This window comes from Neomonachus schauinslandi, chromosome 2 (genome assembly GCF_002201575.2).
Source record: "Neomonachus schauinslandi chromosome 2, ASM220157v2, whole genome shotgun sequence".
Classification (NCBI taxonomy): Eukaryota; Metazoa; Chordata; class Mammalia; order Carnivora; family Phocidae; genus Neomonachus; species Neomonachus schauinslandi.
In genome coordinates, this window is record NC_058404.1 from 136,963,516 (window position 1) to 136,984,707 (window position 21,192).

Consider the following 21,192-nt stretch of genomic DNA (forward strand, 5'->3'; position numbering starts at 1 on the left):
AATATAAACAGTTAAGTAGGTTGATATTTTAGAGAAGAGTGCTGAAATGCAGTTACAGAGTTCAAAAAATTACCTTCTAAAACCTCAGTGAGTGAAGATAGTGTCCATTCTGGTCCAAGAGTTCTTGATCGAAAGATTAGGGTTCCAGAAAATCCCTGTTTAAAAGTGGTGCAGGGAAATAGGGAGGTGAATTATCATTTATTGAACATACATTGGACATATACCCTCATTTGCCATATATTTTCTTATTTAATTCTCAGAGCCATGAGAAACAGAAATATATATATATTTTTAATTGGCCTGAGGAAACTTGGTTTCCTAGGAGTTAAACTCATGGTTGCATGGTGAGAATTTGTAAGTTGAGATACAAACCCAGGTCCCTCAGTCTTCAGAGCCTGAGTTCATTCTTTACCAAATGGTCTAGTCCTGACGTAAGTGATAGAAGTAGTTAGTTATCAGTGTTGGAATTACAAAAATCATACAACAACACTGTTTTAGGCATTTGTTACTTCATCATCTAAGTTAAATATTTGCGTGGCTATTTTTCTTCTCCTTAAGCAAAAGTGTATTTGGTCTTGAGATAGTCTTTGCTTATATACAAAGTAACAGAATGTTCTAACCTGGCTGAGAAACAGTGACTAATAGGAAGAAGCAGCAGACATTTTTCCGTACTCAGCATGTACTGAGCCAGCTGCTTTGTTACCCTCTTGCATGTTAATAGCCCCCTGTATTTTAATTAATGGTGTTAGCTTTACCATATTTTATTTTTTTATTTTCTAAAAATTTTATTTATGGTATACAAATAATTGTGACTGAAAATTTTATCTTTTTCCTTATGTGTCTTAGATCATATAATGGTTCTCTGTAGGACTTGGAAATCGCATTTGTCTAGTGGATAATTTTTTTTTTTAATTTTATTTATTTATTTGAGAGAGAGAAAGCACATGAGAGGGGGGAGGGTCAGAGGGAGAAGCAGACTCCCCGCCAAGCAGGGAGCCCGATGTGGGACTCGATCCAGGGACTCCAGGATCGTGACCTGAGCTGAAGGCAGTCGCTTAACCAACTGAGCCACCCAGGCGCCCCTCTAGTGGATAATTCTTAACAGACATTAGGATTTGCAAGGCCTGTTAACTGTTAGTGAACCACAAAATTATATGCCTGAGGCTCAGAGAAACTAATGTTGCAATCATCAGAACATTCATTCAGTAAATTCTTAATGAGTACTTGTTTGGTCTATCATCAGAATTAGTCCCAGCAGAGGTAGGGAGGCAGAAAAGGACAGTACGTTTCTAGTGAACAGCACATAGCTTTGTTATAAGTTGGAACATAAAATTTATATTTGAGCCAAGTTTTGGAAAGCCTTAAATGCCAGGGCAAGAAGTTTATAATTCATACAGTAAGAAGAAAGGTGCTTACGAAGGGGTTTGAACTGCTGAAAGGCGTGGTCAAAGTGGTACTTGAGGGAGGTTAATGTGGAAGTGGTGGTCCTACAAAATAGACTGTGGACAGCATGGCAGAGTCAGAAAACAGTCCTCTCAGTTCTAGATATAAAGTAACAACAGCCTGAGTTAGGAGAGGACAGTGTCCTTTCAGTGGTGGCAACACACCAAGCAGGAAGTTTTCTCTGTTTTACTCTTTAGGATAATTAGGATACTGCCTGTCACTTTTTTCTCCCTCCTGATTTAATGTATGTTATTACTAAAGAAGGGCACTGTCAAATATGAAGGCCTTAGAATTTTACTCAAAAAATTGTTTTCTGATAAAGTGACCTTCAAGCTGTCATGAAACTGTCTTTGAGTGAACGTTACTGATTTTGTTAAACATGGAAGATTTAATTTAGGTATATAGTCTTGTGCTTTGTCACATAAAATAGTCTTGAAGGGGCATAATGTTACATATTTTCACAAAACTGTCCTGAAAAAGATTTTTTTTAATTTTCATAAATATTCCTTACTCAAATTATTATAAGTATCTGGCTTAACCTTTTAAGCAAATGAAAGAAAACAAGATAACCTCCCTTATTACTTTTCTTTGGATAATTCTGTTTTATCTTGTGTCATTGGAAAATGACCTCAAGGATTCATGTCTTTCTAAACTTTAATTTTTAATTCCGTGACCCTTTTGTTTTTTAAAGATTTTATTTATTTCTTAGAGAGAGAGAGCATGTGAGCAGGGAGGGGAAGAGGGGGAAGGAGAAAGAATCTGAAGCAGACTCCGCACTGAGCATGGAGCCTCTTGAGGGGCTCGATCCCATGACCACTGTGAGATCATGACCTGAGCCAGAACCAAGAGTCTGACACTTAACTAACTGGCTGTGCACCCAGGCACCCCAACCCTTTTACTTTTAATGTGACATGCTAGGCTTATAGGGGAAAGGGGGGAGGTACGTGGTTAAGAAGGATGCTCTGTTATCTCTGTCTCAAATTGTCTTCTAGCCAAGTCTCCATACCACTAATATTTTTCCATGAATCCACTGAGAAGTATCTTAGCCAAAATACAGATCCCACATTATGCTTTTGCAAGAATACCTACGAAGGTTCTCATTGAGAAGTGGGTTTCAAGTAAAGATGGTTTGCAACTCCTATATGTGAGACCAAGTAGTTCCCTCTTCCTTCCCCAAAGACATTGTGGAGAACTGATCCCTACACTAAGGTGGATAAGGGCCTCCAATTCCATGCCATATTCAGTTTTTGAATTATTTTTTCCTTGATTTTTATTAATTTTTCACTGTAGGATTTTTAAAGACTCCAAATAGTATAAAGAATAAAATTTAGATTTTCTATAATTCTACCACTCAAATATAAGCACTAATACAGGCTTAATTTATTTCCTTCATACACATATATACATACCTATATGTATGTCTGTATGCATATATTAAAGATATTTTTAGGGGAACCTGGGTGGCTTAGTCATTAAGCATCTGCCTTCGGCTCAGGTCATGATCCCAAGATCCTGGGATCAAGCCCCACATCGGGCTCCCTGCTCAGTAGGAGGCCTGCTTCTCCCTCTCCCACTCCCCCTGCTTGTGTTCCCTCTCTCGCTGTGTCTCTCTCTGTCAAATAAATAAATAAAATCTTTAAAATATATATATATATTTTTTAATGTGGTAAAATATACTGACATAAAATTTGCCATTTTAACCATTTTTAAGTATATAGTTCAGTGACATTAAGTACATTTACATTGCTGAAAAACCATCACCACTGTCTCCAGAACTTTTTTGTCATCCCACACTGAAACTCTGTAACCATTAAATAACTGCCTATTCCCCCCATCCCCTGGTAACCACTGTTCTACTCTCTGTCTGTGAATTTGACTACTCTAGGTATCTCATGTAAGTAGAATCACAATATTTGTTCTTTTGTGACTGGCTTATTTCACTCTCTCCAAGATTCATCCATGTTGTAGCATGTATCAGAACTTTCCTCTTTAAAGCTGAATAATATTTCACTGTATGTATATACCACATTTTGTTTATCCATTCATCTGCACATGGGCATTTTAGCTATTGTAAATAATGCTTCTTGAACATGGGTATACAAATATCTGTTAAAGGCTTTGCTTTCAGTTCTTTTGGGTATATACCCAGAAATGGAATTGCTGGATCGAATTCAATACTTAATTCAGTATTTAATTTTTTGAGGAACCATCATACTGTTTTCCACATCTACACCAACATTTACTGTTTTCTGTTTTTTTAATTCTAGCCATTCTAATGGGTAAGAAGTAGTATCTCATTGTGTGCTCGTATTTTTCAAGAATTGAGATCATAATACACACACATACCATTTTACATCTTACAGTTGTTGGGGTTTTTTTGAGAGAGAGGGAGAGTGTAAGAGAGCACAAGCCGGGGTGGGGAGGGGGAGAGAGAGAATCTTAAGCAGACTCCATGCCCAGCGTGGGTTTCATTGTGGGGCTCCATCTCACCACCCTGAGATCATGGCCTGAGCCAAAATCAAGAGTCTCACGTTTAACCAACTGAGTCGCCCAGGCACTCCTCTTACAGGTTTTCCTAACATTACACCATGAACCATTTTTTTCATGCCCTTTAGAGTCCATGTCATGTTCTAAAAAAGTAAGATTTATCATCATTTTATAGTTTTTTTGAAAGTAAAAAAGATTATCTTTCTTTACAGTTTTATGAGAGAATTATGTCCAAGATTAGACTATGCTGTATTGATTTTTCTAAATGACTATGCGGTGTTGATTTTTTAAAATGCTGACCAAGAGTATCATTTTGCACATCTATAATACTGTTTCTTAGAGATATTCTTGTTGTTCATGTAGCTTGCTTTACCTAATGTGGCTATTAAAGTGTATTTATAGAGGTCAATTTAATTGTGTTTTTAAAAAGTCATATTTAAACAGTTTAAAGACATAAAAGCAAAAAGATTGAAAAGGGTTAGAGTTATAGCTGAGACAAAACTGCACTAAATTGATAAGAGATTTGAACAAGGATTATCTGGGCTAAATATATTACATGGTTTGAGGTTGGGAGGAGTCAGACATATATTTTGAGGGAGAACTTTGATTATTGTACAACTGTTACTTTCTACTCAACAAGACATCTGTACCCTTGAGTTATGTGAGCTAGCCCATTGGCTATCCATTCCTGTTGTGAGTCTTTTTGTTTCTGATTTTGATGAAGTGTCATTCCTAGTTTTGAATTTGATTTGATTTCATTATAAATTTAGAGTCATTTTACCAAAGGGTCCTGTGAAGTTGCTCCAGAAACGTTTTTGTGCTAATAGTGTGCTAATTGTGAAATCTCAGGATACCCTCCCAGGCTTCAATTCCCAGGGCTTGAGTCACTGCCATGAGAAGTTAGAGGGGAGACTGCTCTTCTCCTGCCTCTCCTGGGCCAGGAGAGGAGGCATGTTGTTGAAACTATGTTCTGAAGAAAAGGGTCAAGGCCAAGGTATTTCTGGTACTTTAGGTTTGTAATATACGGGCTCCCTCCGCCCAGAAGTGGAAGTCTTATGCTAGAGAGTACATTAGTAGTTGTGCATCACGTCAGTCCTCTGTAATAACGCAAACACAGTGACTCCCAAGGCTTTACTGACAGTAGTGCTATGAGGTTGTATCTTGCATGGGGAATTAGGTTGTAAAATCGTCGTGTAAGGCAAAAATAGGAAATCACTTATAAAAAATAGGAAATCCTTGATCATTTCTTTCTTTAGTTAAGCCCTTGATGAAGAAGTTGGCTTGTTCTATAAGTTACATGTGCATATAATATACCTCCACTGCATACTTTTGATTTGAGGCTGGGCCTGGCCTGACCCTGAATATCTGATCATTTTGGCATTGCTGTGTTAGTTTTCAGCCTTTTTTCCTCTTGTCCACTGCCAGAAACTTCCGTTCTCTTAAGTAGTGGTTTCTGGAAGGCTTGTGCTAAACAGTCTGCAAATCCATATATTTTTACAGAAAAGACCATATAGATGGTTCCTTATTTACTGGGCCTGTTGTCATTTATGCTTATATTCATGGTGTGACATGAGTTACATGAAATTACAGTTTCATCAGGATGCAGCCTCCCAAATCTGGCAGTAAAGTGGCACCACGTTGCTAAGATTGTCTGACATTCTTATCTTTAATAAAGTACAGCACTGAAGTCTACAGGACAGTGTAGAAGGCCTCCCATTTTTCTTTAAATCCCTACTAAAAGAGGGCTTTGACCAGCAAGCAGCATTGGCATTACTTGGGAGCTAGCTGGAACAATAGAATCTCAGGCCCTACCCTATACACAGTGAATTAGAATATGCATTTTAACAAGATCCTCAGCTGATTTTGGTTGACAGCTTTAACTAGTGCTAAATGCTCCCCCCACCAGTGATGTTATTGATCAAATAGTAGGAAAAAAAATCCATGCAAACAGGGAAATATTATTTTAAATAGGCAGGAACAAAATTTTTTCTTAGAAGAAACAGCACAGTAAGAGAAGAAAGTGATGTTTAAGAGTTAATTGGATCTGACACAACCTAAATGAATTTGATTTACCCAAAAACTGATTATTTTCTTAATTAGATAGAAGACATTTCACATGACTTGATTAAAAGGAAGTTTTTTTTTTCCCTTATAAAATTAGTTTGTTCCTTTTTGGGTTGATGGAGGGAGAAGAAGCAATTACAAAATGAGAAATAGAGTTTAGAATGTTTTTCATGCTAATGCTGTTTAAGTGACTTTTACATTTTGTCTACAGAAAATCAATCTATGCAAGACCAGGCACCTATGTTGGAAGGTGAATTGGTTATAAAATATATCTTTGGAAATTTTTCAATCATTGAATATAGTTAATGAATGACCATTCACAATAATGCATGTGAACCTCAAAGTTGATGATATTCTAAATCTGATCAGTATCATTTTTTAATTTGACTTCTTAATCAAATCAAATCTTAGAACTGATTGAATTAACATGGTGACACAGTAGCTTTAAATCATTAAAGTTGTCTATTTTACATAATCATAAAGACAATGACTATATCAAGATTGTCTTAGGAGTAAGATTAGAAGGTGATGAGAGAGATTTGAATGATTCTCTATGTATGATCAGAACTTTGAGAATTTGTTAAACAGATAGCAGCATGTAGCTTAATATTTTGTGATTAGCTCTTGAGTGTTTTGAGGCTCATTTGGCATTGTTTCTTAGTAAACCTGTAGAAAATTAAAAATCAAGGCAAATGAAGGATACCTGGCTGGCTCAGACGGACACATGACTCTTGCTCTCAGGGTCGTGAGTTTGAGCCACATGTTGGGTATAGAGATTACTAAAAAAAATTAAGTAAACTTAAAAAAAATCAAGGCAAATGAGTACGTGCTGGTTGGAAGATTTAGTTTTTTAAAAAATTTCTGTGGCATTTTGTATGGATCACATACATCCTGGTCTGCTAAGCAATTTTGTTGTGATTTAATGTCATGGATATCAATAAAACAAGTAAAAGGTAAAATTCTGAAGGAATGTCTAATTTGTTGAAAGAGGAGTAATTTTTTTGCTTTAACTATAAACATACACAAAAATCAATGAAATATAAAATGATTACATTTTGATTTTAAAATTATCCTGTCTTTATTTCTGGCATGTTTTCTTTAAAGATACTGGCATTCAAGTACTTAATGAATTCTGCTACTGGTGTCTGTTTTTCACTTTGAGATGAAGGGTTTTGGGGGGTTTTTAGGGGAAATTTACTAAAGTTGACAGTAATTTAATTTTCTATTTGCTGCCAACCTGAAATTTTTTTTTTGTGGCATTAAAAAAATCTTATCACAGATACTTAAATGCTTTCTACTTTATAAATAATTCCTAAGGCAAAGATGATGAAATTGCAGTATTGTGTAGTTGAGACCTTTTTTTAACAGTGTTTCTGCCATATGGATGATTTTGCTTATGTTGAATTGCTTATATTGCTCTCTTGGGAAATAGGAGATTGTCACTTTTATTCTTTTCTGTATGCTGAATATAGCAAAAGTAGGTTTTTTTATTTTTTATTTTTTAGCAGACCGAGGTGATTTATTTTTTCTTTATTAAGAGAGAATTTCTAACTGATCTTTGAAGGTTATACATCTATATAGACATAAAGACTTCACTATCCCTAAATTTAGTACAGCTCTTTGACTTTAAATGGAAATAATATCAAGTTATCTTGCCTGGTAAGCCAAGGCCTTGTGAATGTTTGAGGGAATGAGTTTGAGAATCCAGGGCTTCAGAGTGATCCCCAAAGCTCAGCTGGTAAAACTTTTGTGAGTTATCCTCGGGGTTAAGGCAGAATTTGAAGGTATTATAAGATGGATACAATTGAGTTTTCTTCTTTTCAGAATTCTAAAGGAAAATGCCCTTTATTATCTGTTATAGGTCCTCAGAATGGATGGAATGATCCTCCAGCTTTGAACAGAGTACCTAAGAAGAAGGTACTAGAAAAAGATGTCCATCCAGTTGCCTGCAGATGTTCTGCTAATCACAAAGCCACCTGGAACACACCATCCTTCACTGATCCTTTTAAAAGCAAAGCTTACTGAGTGATAGGTTTAAAGTGTATTTCAGCTTATATCTTCTATTCCATGAAGGGAAGGAAAGAAAGTTTAAAAAAAAAACAAAAACACAACAATATGGTGGTGTGAATTTAATTCCCATTAGAAGACAAGATGTGAATTCCCAACAGGTCTCTTTCAAAGAGTAGGAAACAAAATTTTTCAATAATTTTTTTCTTTTTGGGGTTACTTTGATCTTTTGTTTCCAACAGTAGTCATGAATTTGGTAATTATATTTTGGACTATTTTATCTATCACATATAGTGTGAATGAAGAAATAACCTTATAGCTGAGCACTGTTTAACTGTCAGTAACTGTTGAGAGCTGTTGGAGCACAAGATAAGGTTCTTTCCTTCTTTCTTCCCAAACATTTCTACTTTTTTTTTTTAACTTCTGGTGATTTCCTTTCCTTAAGTATAGTAATGAGAGGTCATAACGATAAAATTGGGAGCACTAAATGGTCAAAAAACCCCAAAATTTACGTTAGTAATAATTAGAAATTTAATCCACTACTTTTAATATGATTGAATTGACAGATAATATCCACTTAGTAATCTAGGAAGAGGAGTATTACATCGTGATCACATTAAATACAAACACACATTTGGCATATCTGATTCCACTATGGCTAGATATAATCCTCTAGACTTTTTTTTTTTTTTAAGATTATTTATTTATTTATTTATTTGAGACAGAGAGAACGAGAGAGAGAGAGCACATGAGAGGGGGGAGGGTCAGAGGGAGAAGCAGGTTCCTTGCTGAGCAGGGAGCCCGATGCGGGACTCGATCCAGGGACTCCAGGATCATGACCTGAGCCGAAGGCAGTCGCTTAACCAACTGAGCCACCCAGGTGCCCCAATCCTCTAGACTTTAACATCCTCTTTCAAAACACCATGTTTTGGCTCCCCATATGAGAGGAAGTATGGAAGACAAAGGGGAAACTGAGAGGTCCAGTTTTGAGCTCTCTATCCCTCTTAGCCAGATTAGCTCTACTTTTATGTTTTACTCTAGAATTCTGCATAAAATTTCATTTGAAAAAAGTATTCTGTTTTTTTAAATGTTAACCTTATTTAAAGGTGAGTAAATGATACTCTTTTTCTTATGCTTGGTGTCTTTTATTTCTGTCTTTTAAAAGATGCCTGAAAACTTTATGCCTCCTGTTCCCATCACATCACCAATCATGAACCCTTTGGGTGACCCCCAGTCACAGATGCTGCCGCAACAGCCTTCAGCTCCCGTACCTCTGTCAAGCCAAGCTTCATTTCCACAGCCACATCTTGCGGGTGGCCAGACCTTCCATGGCATACAACAACCCCTCGGTCAAGCAGGCATGCCACCATCTTTCTCCAAGCCCAATATTGAAGGCGCCCCCGGGGCTCCTATTGGAAATACCATCCAGGTAACAGTAAATCTGCATAAGTGGAATGGGGAGATGGCTCTGTTTCAGTTCATTTTTTTAATGTGTTAACTTTGATGTTTACACCTTTATTAATGAACATCTAAATTTGGTTTCAATTAAGACAACCTAAATAAATAATAGTAACCCTTTTTTTAAGATTGATCATGCGTAGATATTTTTCAATTACGTGGCCGTAAACTTTCTAGAAGAGGCTCATATATTTGCTAGTGTATGTTTACACTAACTTGACAATTGCAGTATTTCATTTGCCCTAATCCGTAGCCATAATTTTAGATCAGTTGAATCCATATTTTCAGCCAGGCTTGCTAAGCAGAAGCTATTTCCAAAGGTTTTTCCCTTTAAAATATAAAATAAAAATGTAATGAGTTATATCTTTTCTTGTGTATGTGTAAGAGCTAATAATATACAGCATACCTTCAGATGGAGATATAAATTTGTACTTGCTTTTCACATACAGCTAGTTGGCAGGGTTCTAGATGATTAAAAAAATCACATATAACTGACTTAGACATACAAAGATAAACATTTTGATCTGTTCATGAAAAGTGAAGAGCTTGGGTCAAAGTTAACATAAGAAGATGAAACAAATCCCTGCACAAAGTATAAAACTAGTTTTGGTTTTGTCTTTGATTCATTAAAGTCAAATTTATAAAGATGTATCTCTATCACAAGGGTATGCTTTACTATTAAGAGAGAGTTCTACCTAAGGAACTTCTAAATTATAAAAACCAGTGTTTTGATGGAGGTGGGAGAACTGACTTTTTTTCCACAGGACTATAAATTATAAAGATCATTGTTAATTTTTTTTTATGATTACAAGTCTATGCTAGTTTAGGAAGCTACCCAGCCATTCACTTTTGTTTAGACCTGGGGTGTTCATGCTTTACTCATCTAGACCAGAACCTCAGTTACCATCGGAAGGGAATGCTGCACAAGATGTATGTGTTCAGCCAGGCCATTACATCCAGCTACCTGCCTACCTCGATGTCTCCGAGGCACCTCACACTCAACATTTCTGAAGCCTTATACCCCTTATACCTTATACCCCTCCCAAACCTGGCCTTCAAAAACTTGGTGTTTCCTGTTTCAGTGAATGGCACCATAATCCTTCCTATTTAATCTAGCCGAAAACCTGAGAATCATCTTTATACTCTTTTCCTTTAATCCCACTTTCAAATCTATCCCTAAATCTTGTTGATACTATTTTAACATCTCTCTCAAATCCCTGGTCTACACTTCCAGTCTAATCTATGCTGCCTTCATCCCCAATTTTCAGCAGTGCAGGATCCTCTAATTGGTCTGCCTTTGATCCATCTATCTGCTCTTGTCTCCTCTTTGTTTAAAGCATTGCTCTGAGGATAAAGACCAAAATATTTAACATTGTCTGGAAGCCCTCAGCTTCATACTCCTCCTTGCTATCTCTGCTCCAGCTACACTGGCCTCCTTTTAGTCCCCTGAATCATGATCCTTCCTTTGTACATGTTCCTCTACCCAGAATGCTTTTCCTTTCTCATTTAACTAGTTAACTCCTACTTGTCCTTCTGATATAATTTCTTGGAGAGAGCTTTCCCCTCAGTTAAATTCTAGTTATATTATCTGTTGGTTCCATTACTGTTAACTTATTAGCAATTAAATAGCAATACAGTTGCTATCTTAACATGTATTGATGGCATTTTATTTTTTTACTTTTTTTTCAAGTAACATCTTTCATTAAGACAGTAAATGTAAACTTTTTTTATGACACTTTAAAACTTTCTTTTTCTTCTTTTAGCCTAATAAATTGCCAGAGAGTTGAGATCATTTCTCAGTTGGCTCACAAATACACAGTGCCTGGCACATAATTGCCTAATATTTTTGAATGAATGAACTAATAAATCAGAACTTTAAAAACAAACATTCCGGGCGCCTGGGTAGCTCAGATGGTTGAGCGTCTGCCTTCGGCTCAGGTCATGATCCCAGGGTCCCGGGATCGAGTCCTGCATTGGGCTCCCTGCTCCTTGGGAGCCTGCTTCTCCCTCTGCCTCTCTCTCTCTCTCTCTCTGTCATGAATAAATAAATAAAATCTTTTAAAAAAAAAACAACAAAAAAAACATTCCTTGTCTTTCCATCTGTACATTCAGTAACATTATGGTCTCTTATATCCCAGCTTTTGACTTAATCTTGGCAGTTTGGGGACACCTGGCTGGCTCAGTTAAGCAGCTGCCTTTGGCTCAGGTCAGATCCGAGGGTCCTGGGATTGAACCCCACATTGGGCTCCCTGTTCAGTGGAGACCCTGCTTCTCCCTCTGCCTCTGCCCCTCCCCCTACTTGTGCTCTCTCTCACGCTCTCTCTCTCTCTCAAATAAATAAATAAAATCTTAAAAAAAAAATCTTGCAATTTGATGATAGACCAGTTACCAACCTTCAAGAGTAAACCAAAGAACAGAAGAATGCCAAGATAAACAAATGAGCCAACAGCAGAGCAAGCAGCCACTCTAACTAGCCAGCTTTGTAAATGCCTTGTTCTTTTTATTTCCTACTGGCATGGTAGGTCTGTTGTCTACTTCCCACCAGATACATACAATAGTAACCAACATATGTTCCATAATTGACCAAATTCTTTATATCCAGTTCTGTTTTTGAAAATCAAAGATGTAGAAGCCTGTACCTTCTACTGAATATCTGATTTTCATTTTTACTTATCCCCAAGGGATTTCACATGTTAATTTGTCATTTGATTTTAACAGCCTATCTACAAGGTAGTTAGTTGGTTTCTCTTTATCACAGAGTTTCAGGGCTTTGTGTATAGTTTCTGGTCGTTTCTGGTCATTTTATGGTATTATTTCTTCCAGCATGTGCAGTCTTTGCCAACAGAAAAAATTACCAAGAAACCTATTCCAGATGAGCACCTCATTCTAAAGACCACATTTGAGGATCTTATTCAGCGCTGCCTCTCTTCAGCCACAGATCCTGTATGTATTTTTTTCTCATATTTTGCTTATTTAAAATAATCACTTATGGAGCTCTTGTGTAATTGCCTGAAGTCTTACAGGATATACTTTAGAAGTTTGTACAATAGTAATAAAACTAGCACTTATATAGTTTGCTTTACGTGTAAAAATGTATTTAATTTCTTTTATATGTAAATATTTAATCCTCACAGCAACCCCATGGTAGGTAAATTTGTCATCTTTATTTTACAGAAAACTAAAGTAAGCAAAAAGCTGTTAAGTAACACCCAAGGTCAGAGCCAGAATTCAGACCCAGCTTAGGTCCAGAATGTATGCTCTCACTCACTATGCTGCACTGCCCCTCAGTAGCAAACCTCGGGTTTGGCCCATAAATAGAACAGAATGGTGGTATGTAAGAAATTCAGGTTTGGGCTTTCTTTCTGAGCTTAGATCAAAGCTTTTAAAAGTAGATAATCTTATATGTAACTTTGCAAAGATCTTAAAAATAATTGTTTTAGAGTCTAGAGTCCTATTCATAGTTAAAGCAACTGATTTTACTTAGTTTATTTAGAGGATGCCTGTGTATTGGCAACAACAAAAATCCAACAAGGCTGGTCTTGTTTTAGATGAAATCTCAGTTTCTGCCAGTAAACATTGAATATGTTTATTTAGCCACTGGCCACTTGTCTGCTTGAAAAACAGCTTCTGGAATTTGTTGTTTCATCAAACATTGAGTATTAATATGTGCAGCTTTCTTCTGGTCCTTTAGAAGGCTATTCCCTGTACTAAATGTGTCAGGAAAGCAGAGGCAGGGAAAGGTTAGCATCGTGCCTAGCATTCTGGAAGTGATGGAAACACTGAGTGAGGAACAGAGAGCAGATGAAGCAGATAGCCTAGCATACACTGTCCCCTGTGAACACCTCTGAATAGGACACAGTCATTCAAAAATAGAAGAGTCCTAATAAAAATGAAGGAAAACTCCAGCTCTCCTTCAGGCATGAGTCAGTATAGAGAGGTTGAGAAGACACGTAGTACACAGCCCAGCTCAATAAATTTTTGTTGAGTTTAAACTCCTCTAGGTCAACATATCATCTTCCTTCTGGGTCCACAGGAGCCCTGGGCAGAAGAGAACCACAAAAGACAAACTGTTCCTGTAATTCCTGTAACCAGTTAGGGGGGAAAGTCCTAATATCCTATCCTGCCCAACTGACTCTGCCCCTGGGGTAGCGCTCCTGCCGGTAGCTAAATGAGATTAACTTTGAGCAGGGACTATCAGGGTTCTCTTCCACACAAGTCCTTTTCATCAATAGCTGGAATCATTTTTACAATATTGCTGTAATACGTATTTTCACTTAAGTTATGTCCAGACAACACAAGGTAATTTTGCAGCATGACTTAGTTTGTAATGTTATGCTTGATATCTTCATCTCTTTCTCTCTCTTCTTCTTTTTTTTTTTTTAATTCATTACAGGTATATAATACAGTGCTTCAACAATTTTGTACAGTACTGAGTGCTCATCATGATAAGCGCACTCATTAATCCCCATCACCTATTTCACCCATCCTTCCACTCACCTGCCTTCTGGGTACCATCATATTCTTCTCTGTAGTTTAGAGTCTGTTCCTTAGTTTGTCTCTCTCTCTTTTTTTTTCCTTTGGTAGTTTATTCTGTTTCTTAAATTCCAAATGTGAGTGAAATCATATATTTGTCTTTCTCTGAATGACTTATGTATTTAGCATTATACTCTCTAGCTCCATCCATGTTGTTGCAAATGGCAAGATTTCATTCTTTTTATGACTGAATGATATTCTGTTGTGTATATATACCACATCTTCTTTATCTATTCATCTATCAGTGGACACTGGGTTGCTTCCATAGTTTGGCTATTGTAAATAATGCTGCAATAAACATAGGGGTATATGTATCCCTTTGAATTAGTGTTTTTGTATTTTGGGGGTAAATAGTAGTACGCTTGCTGGATCATAGGGTAGTTCTATTTTTAACTTTTTGAGGAACCTCTATACTGTTTTCCAGAGTGGCTACACCAGTTTGCATTCCTACTAATAGTGCAAGAGGGTTCCCCTTTCTGTACATCATCACCGACACTGTGTTGTTTCTTGTGTTGTTGATTTTAACCATTCTGACAGATGTGAGATGATATTTCATTGTAGTTTTGACTTGTATTTCCCTGATGATGAGTGATATTGAGCATCTTTTCATTTGTCTACTGACCACATGTATGTCTTCTTTGGAGAAATGTCATTCATGTCTTCTGCCCATTTTTTAATTGGATTATTTTTGGGGGGGGTGTTGAGTTATATCAGTTCTTTATATATTTTAGATACTAACCCTTTACTGGATATGTCATTTGCAAATATCTTCTCCCATTCAGTACATTGCCTTTCAGTTTTGTTTATTGTTTCCTTTGCTGTGCAGAAGCTTTTTATTCTGATGTAGTCCCAGTAGTTTATTTTTGCTTTTTATTTCCTTTGAGGAGACATATCTAGAAAAATGTCGCTATGGCTGATGTCAGAGAAATTACTGCCTGTGTTCTCTTCTAGGATTTTTATGGTTTCCTGTCTTATATTTATGTCTTTAATCCATTTTGAGTTTATTTTTGTGTATAGTGTGAGAAAGTGGTCCAGTTTCATTCTTTTGCATGTAGCTGTCCAGTTTTCCTAACACCATTTGTTAAAAAGACTGTCTTTTTCCCATTGGGTATTCTTGCCTCCTTTGTCGAAGATTATTTGACCATATAATTGTGAGTTTATTTCTGGATTTTCTATTCTGTTTCATTGATCTATGTGTCTGTTTTTGTGCCAGTATCATACTGTCTTGATTACTACAGCTTTGTAATATAACTTGAAGTACAGAATTGTGACACCTTCAGCTTTGCTGTTCTTTTTCAAGATTGCTCTGGCTATTTGGGGTCTTTTATGGTTCCATACAAATTATAGGATTACTTGTTCTAGTTCTATGAAAAATGCTATTGGTATGTTGATACATTAAAAAAATCATTCACAGGAGCACCTGGGTAGCTCAGTCAGTTGAGCTTCTGACTCTTGGTTTCATCTCAGGTCATGATCTTGGGGTCATGAGATCAAGTCCCACATCACGCTCTGTGCTCAGTGCAGAGTCTGCTTGAGATTCTCTCTCCCTTTCTGTCTGCCCCTCCCCCCACTCACGTGCTCTTGCGCGCGCGCGCTCTCTCTCTCTCTCTCTCTCTCAAATAAATAAATCTTTAAAAGAAAATCATTCACTGGGGCGCCTGGGTGGCTCAGTCATTAAGCGTCTGCCTTTGGCTCAGGTCATGATCACAGGGTCTGGGGATCGAGCCCCGCATTGGGTTCTCTGCTCGGCGGGAAGCCTGCTTCTCCCTCTCCCACTCCCCCTGCTTATGTTCCCTCTCTCGCTGTCTCTCTCTCTCTCTGTCAAATAAATAAATAAAATCTTTAAAAAAAAAACAAAAAATCATTCACCAACAAACAAAAAAATTATTCACCACAGTCAAGTGGGATTTATTCCCGGGATGCAAGGCTGGTTCAGTATTCATAGATCAGTCATTGCTTACTTCAGCAGCACATATACTAAAATTGGACCAATATAGAGAAGATTAGCATGGTCCCTGCACAAGGATGACACACAAATTTGTGAATATTCACAGACCAATCAAAGTGATGCATCACATCCGGCAGAAAAAGGATAAAAACCTACATGGTCATTTCAATAGATGCAGAAAAAGCATTTGACAAAGTACAAAATCCATTCCTGATAAAAACCCTCAACAAAGTAGGTGTAGAGGGAACATACTTCAACATAATAAAAGCCGTATATGAAAAACCCACAGCTAACATCATCTCCGTGGGGAAATATTCAGAGCTTTTCCTTTCTCTTTTGATGGATTGACATTCCTTCCTCCAACATACCAAGAGCATGTCAGCATCAACAGCTTTGTACTTGCTGCTCCTTCTGCCTGGAATCTTCCCCCACATAACTGCATTACTCACTCCACCCTTTTTCCAGGCTTCTCAAATGTCCCAGTAGCTATCCAGCCTTTCTTTACCACCTCATACTCCTAAACTTCTAGCTCCTCACTCTGTTAACTCTTTACTCATGGCATTCATCACCATCTCATCTACAACATACTGTTTATTTAGTATCTTTTTCCCACCCAATAGAATTTGAGGTCCCTGAGACATGAGCATGGCACATAGTAGGCACTCAATAAATACTGAAAAACAGTGTCACTTCTAAAGCTGTTGCATAATGTACATTATTAGCTTAATTACATTGTAATTGAAACCTTTAATTTTAGTTTTAGAATAGTTTTCTCTCACTATATTTCTAGAGCGAGGATTGGGAGGTGGGAGGACTCCTTGATGTAAGAACTCATTTTACTACTTCCCTTTTAGTAATCTTAAGCCACCAGAAGGTAATTTTCTTTTTTTTCCTTCTTGGTGTTTTAAAAGCTCAGAAAAAGGGGCACCTGGGTTGCTCCATCAGTTAAGCATCCAACTTTTGATCTCAGCTCAGGTCTTGATCTCGGGGGTCATGAGTTCAAGCCCCACGCTGGGCATGGGTCCTACTTAAAAAAAGAAAAAAGAAAGCTCAGAAGCAGGATTAAACATATTAATGTGACTGAGTATATAAGTAATATTTTTGAAAGGTTACAGTAAGATTCCAGTTCACTTCTGTGTTTGCTGCTGTTGTAAATAGCTGTCCTTAGATCCTCTTTTCTGTAATACAGTGACCCACTGCTGCCTCCAGATGGCCCTTCCTGTTGCTTGTGGATAGTGCAGTTATACATGCACACACCTTGTCAAATGAGCTGACAGTTCATGTGAAATCCAACCACTACTCCAGTTTGCACTCCAGAAGGAAGCCCCGTATCCTTCTACCCTTCCCCATTAATAGGTTACTGAACTCTGTCCTAATGGTCTGTTCAAGTTTCTGAGTCATAGTTGCCTCCGTTTCTTTATAAAATGAAGCTGTTCAGCATCAGGAGTGTAAGGGTTAGTGAAATGAGATAGGGCAAGGTCTTTGGATAAAAGTTAAGTATCCAAATGTAACACATCTGTTTTTCTTCTCCTACAGCAAACCAAGAGGAAGCTAGATGACGCCAGCAAACGCTTGGAGTTTCTGTATGATAAACTTAGGGAACAGACAGTAAGTTTATGGGGAAAAAGGATTCATAATAATCATTTATTCCTAGTTTCTAGTAAACATCTCATCAGCACTAGCATGTAATATATTTGGGGGCAAAATTGTGATGACAGTGATAGAATGGGCTTTCTCTAACTGAATTTTATATGTCATTTAAATTTGGGGATGAGGGAATAGGAGAGAGGGTGTGTGTTTGTGAGATAGGGGTGCAATTTTAACTTTTCTTATAACAGAGAGTAGAAATATAATCTGCTTTGTATTGGCCCTAAGTTAACTGGCCTTCTGTTCGTTTTATATGTGGCTATATTTTCTGCATTTTAACATTCCTCTTCTCCATTCCTCACATCAATCCCATCAGATAAAAATAACCACTCATGTCATGAGAACCAAAGAAATTTGATGTAACAGTGGAAGTGGTGTGGTCCATGGACTGATCCAAAATAAATTCTTCTCTCAGAAGTATAGGCATATAATCCAAGTAATGACATGGGATAAAAACGAGATGTTACGGTTTTAAGAGATGGTAAGATTACAAAAAGCAGTGAAGAATTGATAAATTGAGTACATGGTAGCTGCTGCCCTATGAACACAAGTGGACCGAAAGTTTAGGGTCTCTACTGTAGACATGGTTTTAGAGTACATTGGGTCCTTACGTTGAGATAAAATGATTAAGAACCTTTAAATTCCTTCATGTGCATGGGAAAAGTTTTAAAAGGTGTGAGGCTATATCTAAAATATTTGAAGAATTAACGCTCTTAAGTGGAGAAAGATGTTAGCATTTCAACTTGGGGGAGAAAAGCTGGCTTCTATAAAAAAATTAACTGACTCATACATGTTCATAATTCATAATAATCTCCTTACATTAATCATCTTGTCATGGTTCTCCTTTATAACTTAAAGAGTTGCTTGGTCCAAAAAACTATTTTTAGAAAAGCGAAATGGTTTATTTGCTTTTTTATAATATTTGTTTCAGTCTCCTTTTAAATATCAGGGTTTATGGGAAATTCTTCCTTAACTTAATTTTTTTCTCTTGATTCTACCTTTATTTCAGCTTTCACCCACAATCATCAGTGGTTTACACAACATTGCAAGGAGCATTGAATCGCGAAACTACTCAGAAGGATTGACCATCCACACCCACATAGTTAGCACCAGCAACTTCAGTGAGACCTCAGCTTTCATGCCAGTTCTCAAAGTCGTTCTCACCCAGGCCAATAAGCTGGGTGTCTAAGAGGACACATCTTTACTCCCAGCCCATATTGCCATTTTTCCAAAGAAACATATTTTAAAAAATGTTAAGATATGGACCAATCCTCATTAGCATGTTTCCATTAACAGCCAGTCAAGAGCATTTACACTATTTCTGCAGATATACTCACCTTAGAACTGCTCAAAACCCAGGTGCTTTCTCTTGTTTTAATCTTTTATTGCCCATGATGATTTTCCTATTCTGCAAATAGTGTATTTCCTGGATTACACTTAGTGTGTTTTCCTGAAGTATTCTGATAAAATGTGGTTTTTAAAACCTCAGTATACTTTTTGGAAAAAGAGCATCTGGTTATGCATAAAGCGGAGCTAAAACTAAGTTTCTTTCGTGTCCTCCCTACTTCCTCTGTGTCAATCACATTAAAGTGTGTAATCCTGTTTTATGTGTATATAGTCTTTTTTTTTTTAAACAGCTGCTCAGAGTTTAGTTTAATCCCTATTTTTTGTGTCTTTGGCTTCACTCAGGTCCTGAACAAATAACTAAATCTAGAGGTTGCTACATAGATTTTAGGAAAGATTAATGAAGAGTGGGATCACTAGCTTTAAATATCTGTTGGAAAAGACTGAGCATTTTCATTCTGTGGAATGCATTGACTTTTTTGTATTAATAAATGTTTTCAATATTCTGTTTCAGTTTTAAGATTGAATTATCTCCAGTTTATATTTAGAAATTTGTTCATCCACTTTTTAAAAGGCACTGAGAGCTCTGAGGTTTAAATTTAGAAGGAAAACTTTAATTTCTAACTCTAAGGCAGACATTTTTCAGCCAGTTTTTCTGTTAAGTGATTTTATTATAATTTGTCTTAAGAACAAACAGTGTGGTGGGGTGCCTGGGTGGCTCAGTCGATAAGCGTCTGCCTTCGGCTCAGGTTATGATCCCAGGGTCCTGGGATCAAGCCCCACGTTGGGCTCCCTGCTCTGAGGGAAGCTTGCTTCTCCCTCTCCCACTCCCCCGGCTTGTGTTCCCTTTCTCGCTGTGTCTCTCTCTGTCGAATAAGTAAAATCTTAAAAAAAAAAAAAAAGAAGAACAAACAGTGGTAAACAAAAGATAATGGTCCCCATAGAATCTTGAGAATTAGATACTAATAATTCTTCATTGTTACATTATGTAATTTCACATAAGTAGGTTGGAAACTGAGAAAATACACATTGTAACTACTGTGGAGTTGCTGTTTCAAGGAGTTAGAGTAGTTCCAGTAAGAGTAGTGAGTAAGAGTAGTTCGTCAGGCTTTGTACATCCTGAGTGAAGTAGAACCTCTCATTTTCTTTTGCTGGGATTCCCTACTTGCCAAATAAAACCCCTCTTTTATTTTTTTATTTTTATTTTTTTTTTTAAAGATTTTATTTATTTGAGAGAGAGAGAATGAGAGAGAGCAAGCACATGAGAGGGGGGAGGGTCAGAGGGAGAAGCAGACTCCCCGCCGAGCAGGGAGCCCGATGCCGGACTCGATCCAGGGACTCCAGGATCATGACCTGAGCCGAAGGCAGTCGCTTAACCAACTGAGCCACCCAGGCGCCCTAAAACCCCTCTTTTAAAAATTAATCCCTCGGTGTTTAGCTCAGAATAGTTTTATAACCAAAAAAAGGAGGACCTTGATAGCATGTGTGAACATTGGAACCTCAGGACTGGGGTGATCTCTCAGCGCCCTGCCTTCAGTCGCCTGGGAGTGTAGTCGCCTTAGTTCTGTGACTCACTGAAGTGAGTGGCAAGTGAGTGCTTGACCTTCGGGATCTGACTCTCAACTGTGGGGTCAGCCCAAGACCCCATCGGAACAGCAGGCTGGCCTCTAGCAATTTTTTTCATCTGTTGTCCTTATAGTTAGGGTCTGTTTTATGTTTACCCTGATATGATAGTGGCATAGTTGGCAGCATTTTATGAAAAAACAAATTCCCAAAAGAGGAGAAACAAGAGTAGGTAGCAGTAGAGCCCTGGCCAACCCCAAAGATTTTACGAGTATGAGTGTAAAAAAAACAATGTGTCCCTGACATCTGAGCAGCCGTTATCCTCCTTTTTCAGTACAGCATTGTGATATTTTTTCCCCTACTGTGCAGACATTTTTCCACAAGACTTATAACCTTGGAAAAGTTCCACATAAATGGATGGTGGTAAGAGGAGCTGAACCCAAAATACTGTGTTGTCTCTGAAGTATGAAGATAACAAGAGATTATGGAAAGAGCATAGTTTGTTTTCTTGAAGAAAAGCAGAACAACTTTCAAAAAGGTTTTTTTTATAAAATTAGAGAAAAAAATGCCAACTTAATTTTGTAAATGAGCCTGTTTTTAACGTTTTCACCTCCAAAGACATTGCATTGTATACCCACACAATTCAGGCACCTCTGTATAAAGTTATTACACAAAGATGCGGTGGATCTGTTTAGTCT

The 21,192-nt window shown here is 37.3% G+C and overlaps 1 protein-coding gene and 1 non-coding gene across 8 annotated transcripts in view; both read left to right on the forward strand.

Moving 5' to 3' along the window:
- The window catches only part of SEC31A (SEC31 homolog A, COPII coat complex component), a 73,925-nt gene extending 54,737 nt beyond the window's left edge, over nucleotides 1-19,188 (forward strand). For 6 of the 7 annotated variants that reach the window (XM_021702461.2, XM_021702463.2, XM_021702468.2 and 3 more), the window contains 5 exons: nucleotides 7,856-7,911; nucleotides 9,167-9,430; nucleotides 12,283-12,402; nucleotides 17,477-17,548; nucleotides 18,597-19,188. In XM_021702461.2, coding sequence (XP_021558136.1) covers nucleotides 7,856-7,911; nucleotides 9,167-9,430; nucleotides 12,283-12,402; nucleotides 17,477-17,548; nucleotides 18,597-18,776 — 692 coding nt within the window. In that variant the 3' untranslated portion in view covers nucleotides 18,777-19,188. Of the gene's footprint in view, nucleotides 1-7,855; nucleotides 7,912-9,166; nucleotides 9,431-12,282; nucleotides 12,403-17,476; nucleotides 17,549-17,903; nucleotides 17,956-18,596 lie in introns of those variants that run through there. The other variant, XM_044912921.1, reaches the window with a different exon arrangement.
- LOC123324163 lies at nucleotides 15,946-16,052 on the forward strand. The gene has a single exon (XR_006539655.1). It is a non-coding gene; the product is annotated as a U6 spliceosomal RNA (small nuclear RNA).
- Nucleotides 19,189-21,192: the final 2,004 nt, after the last annotated feature.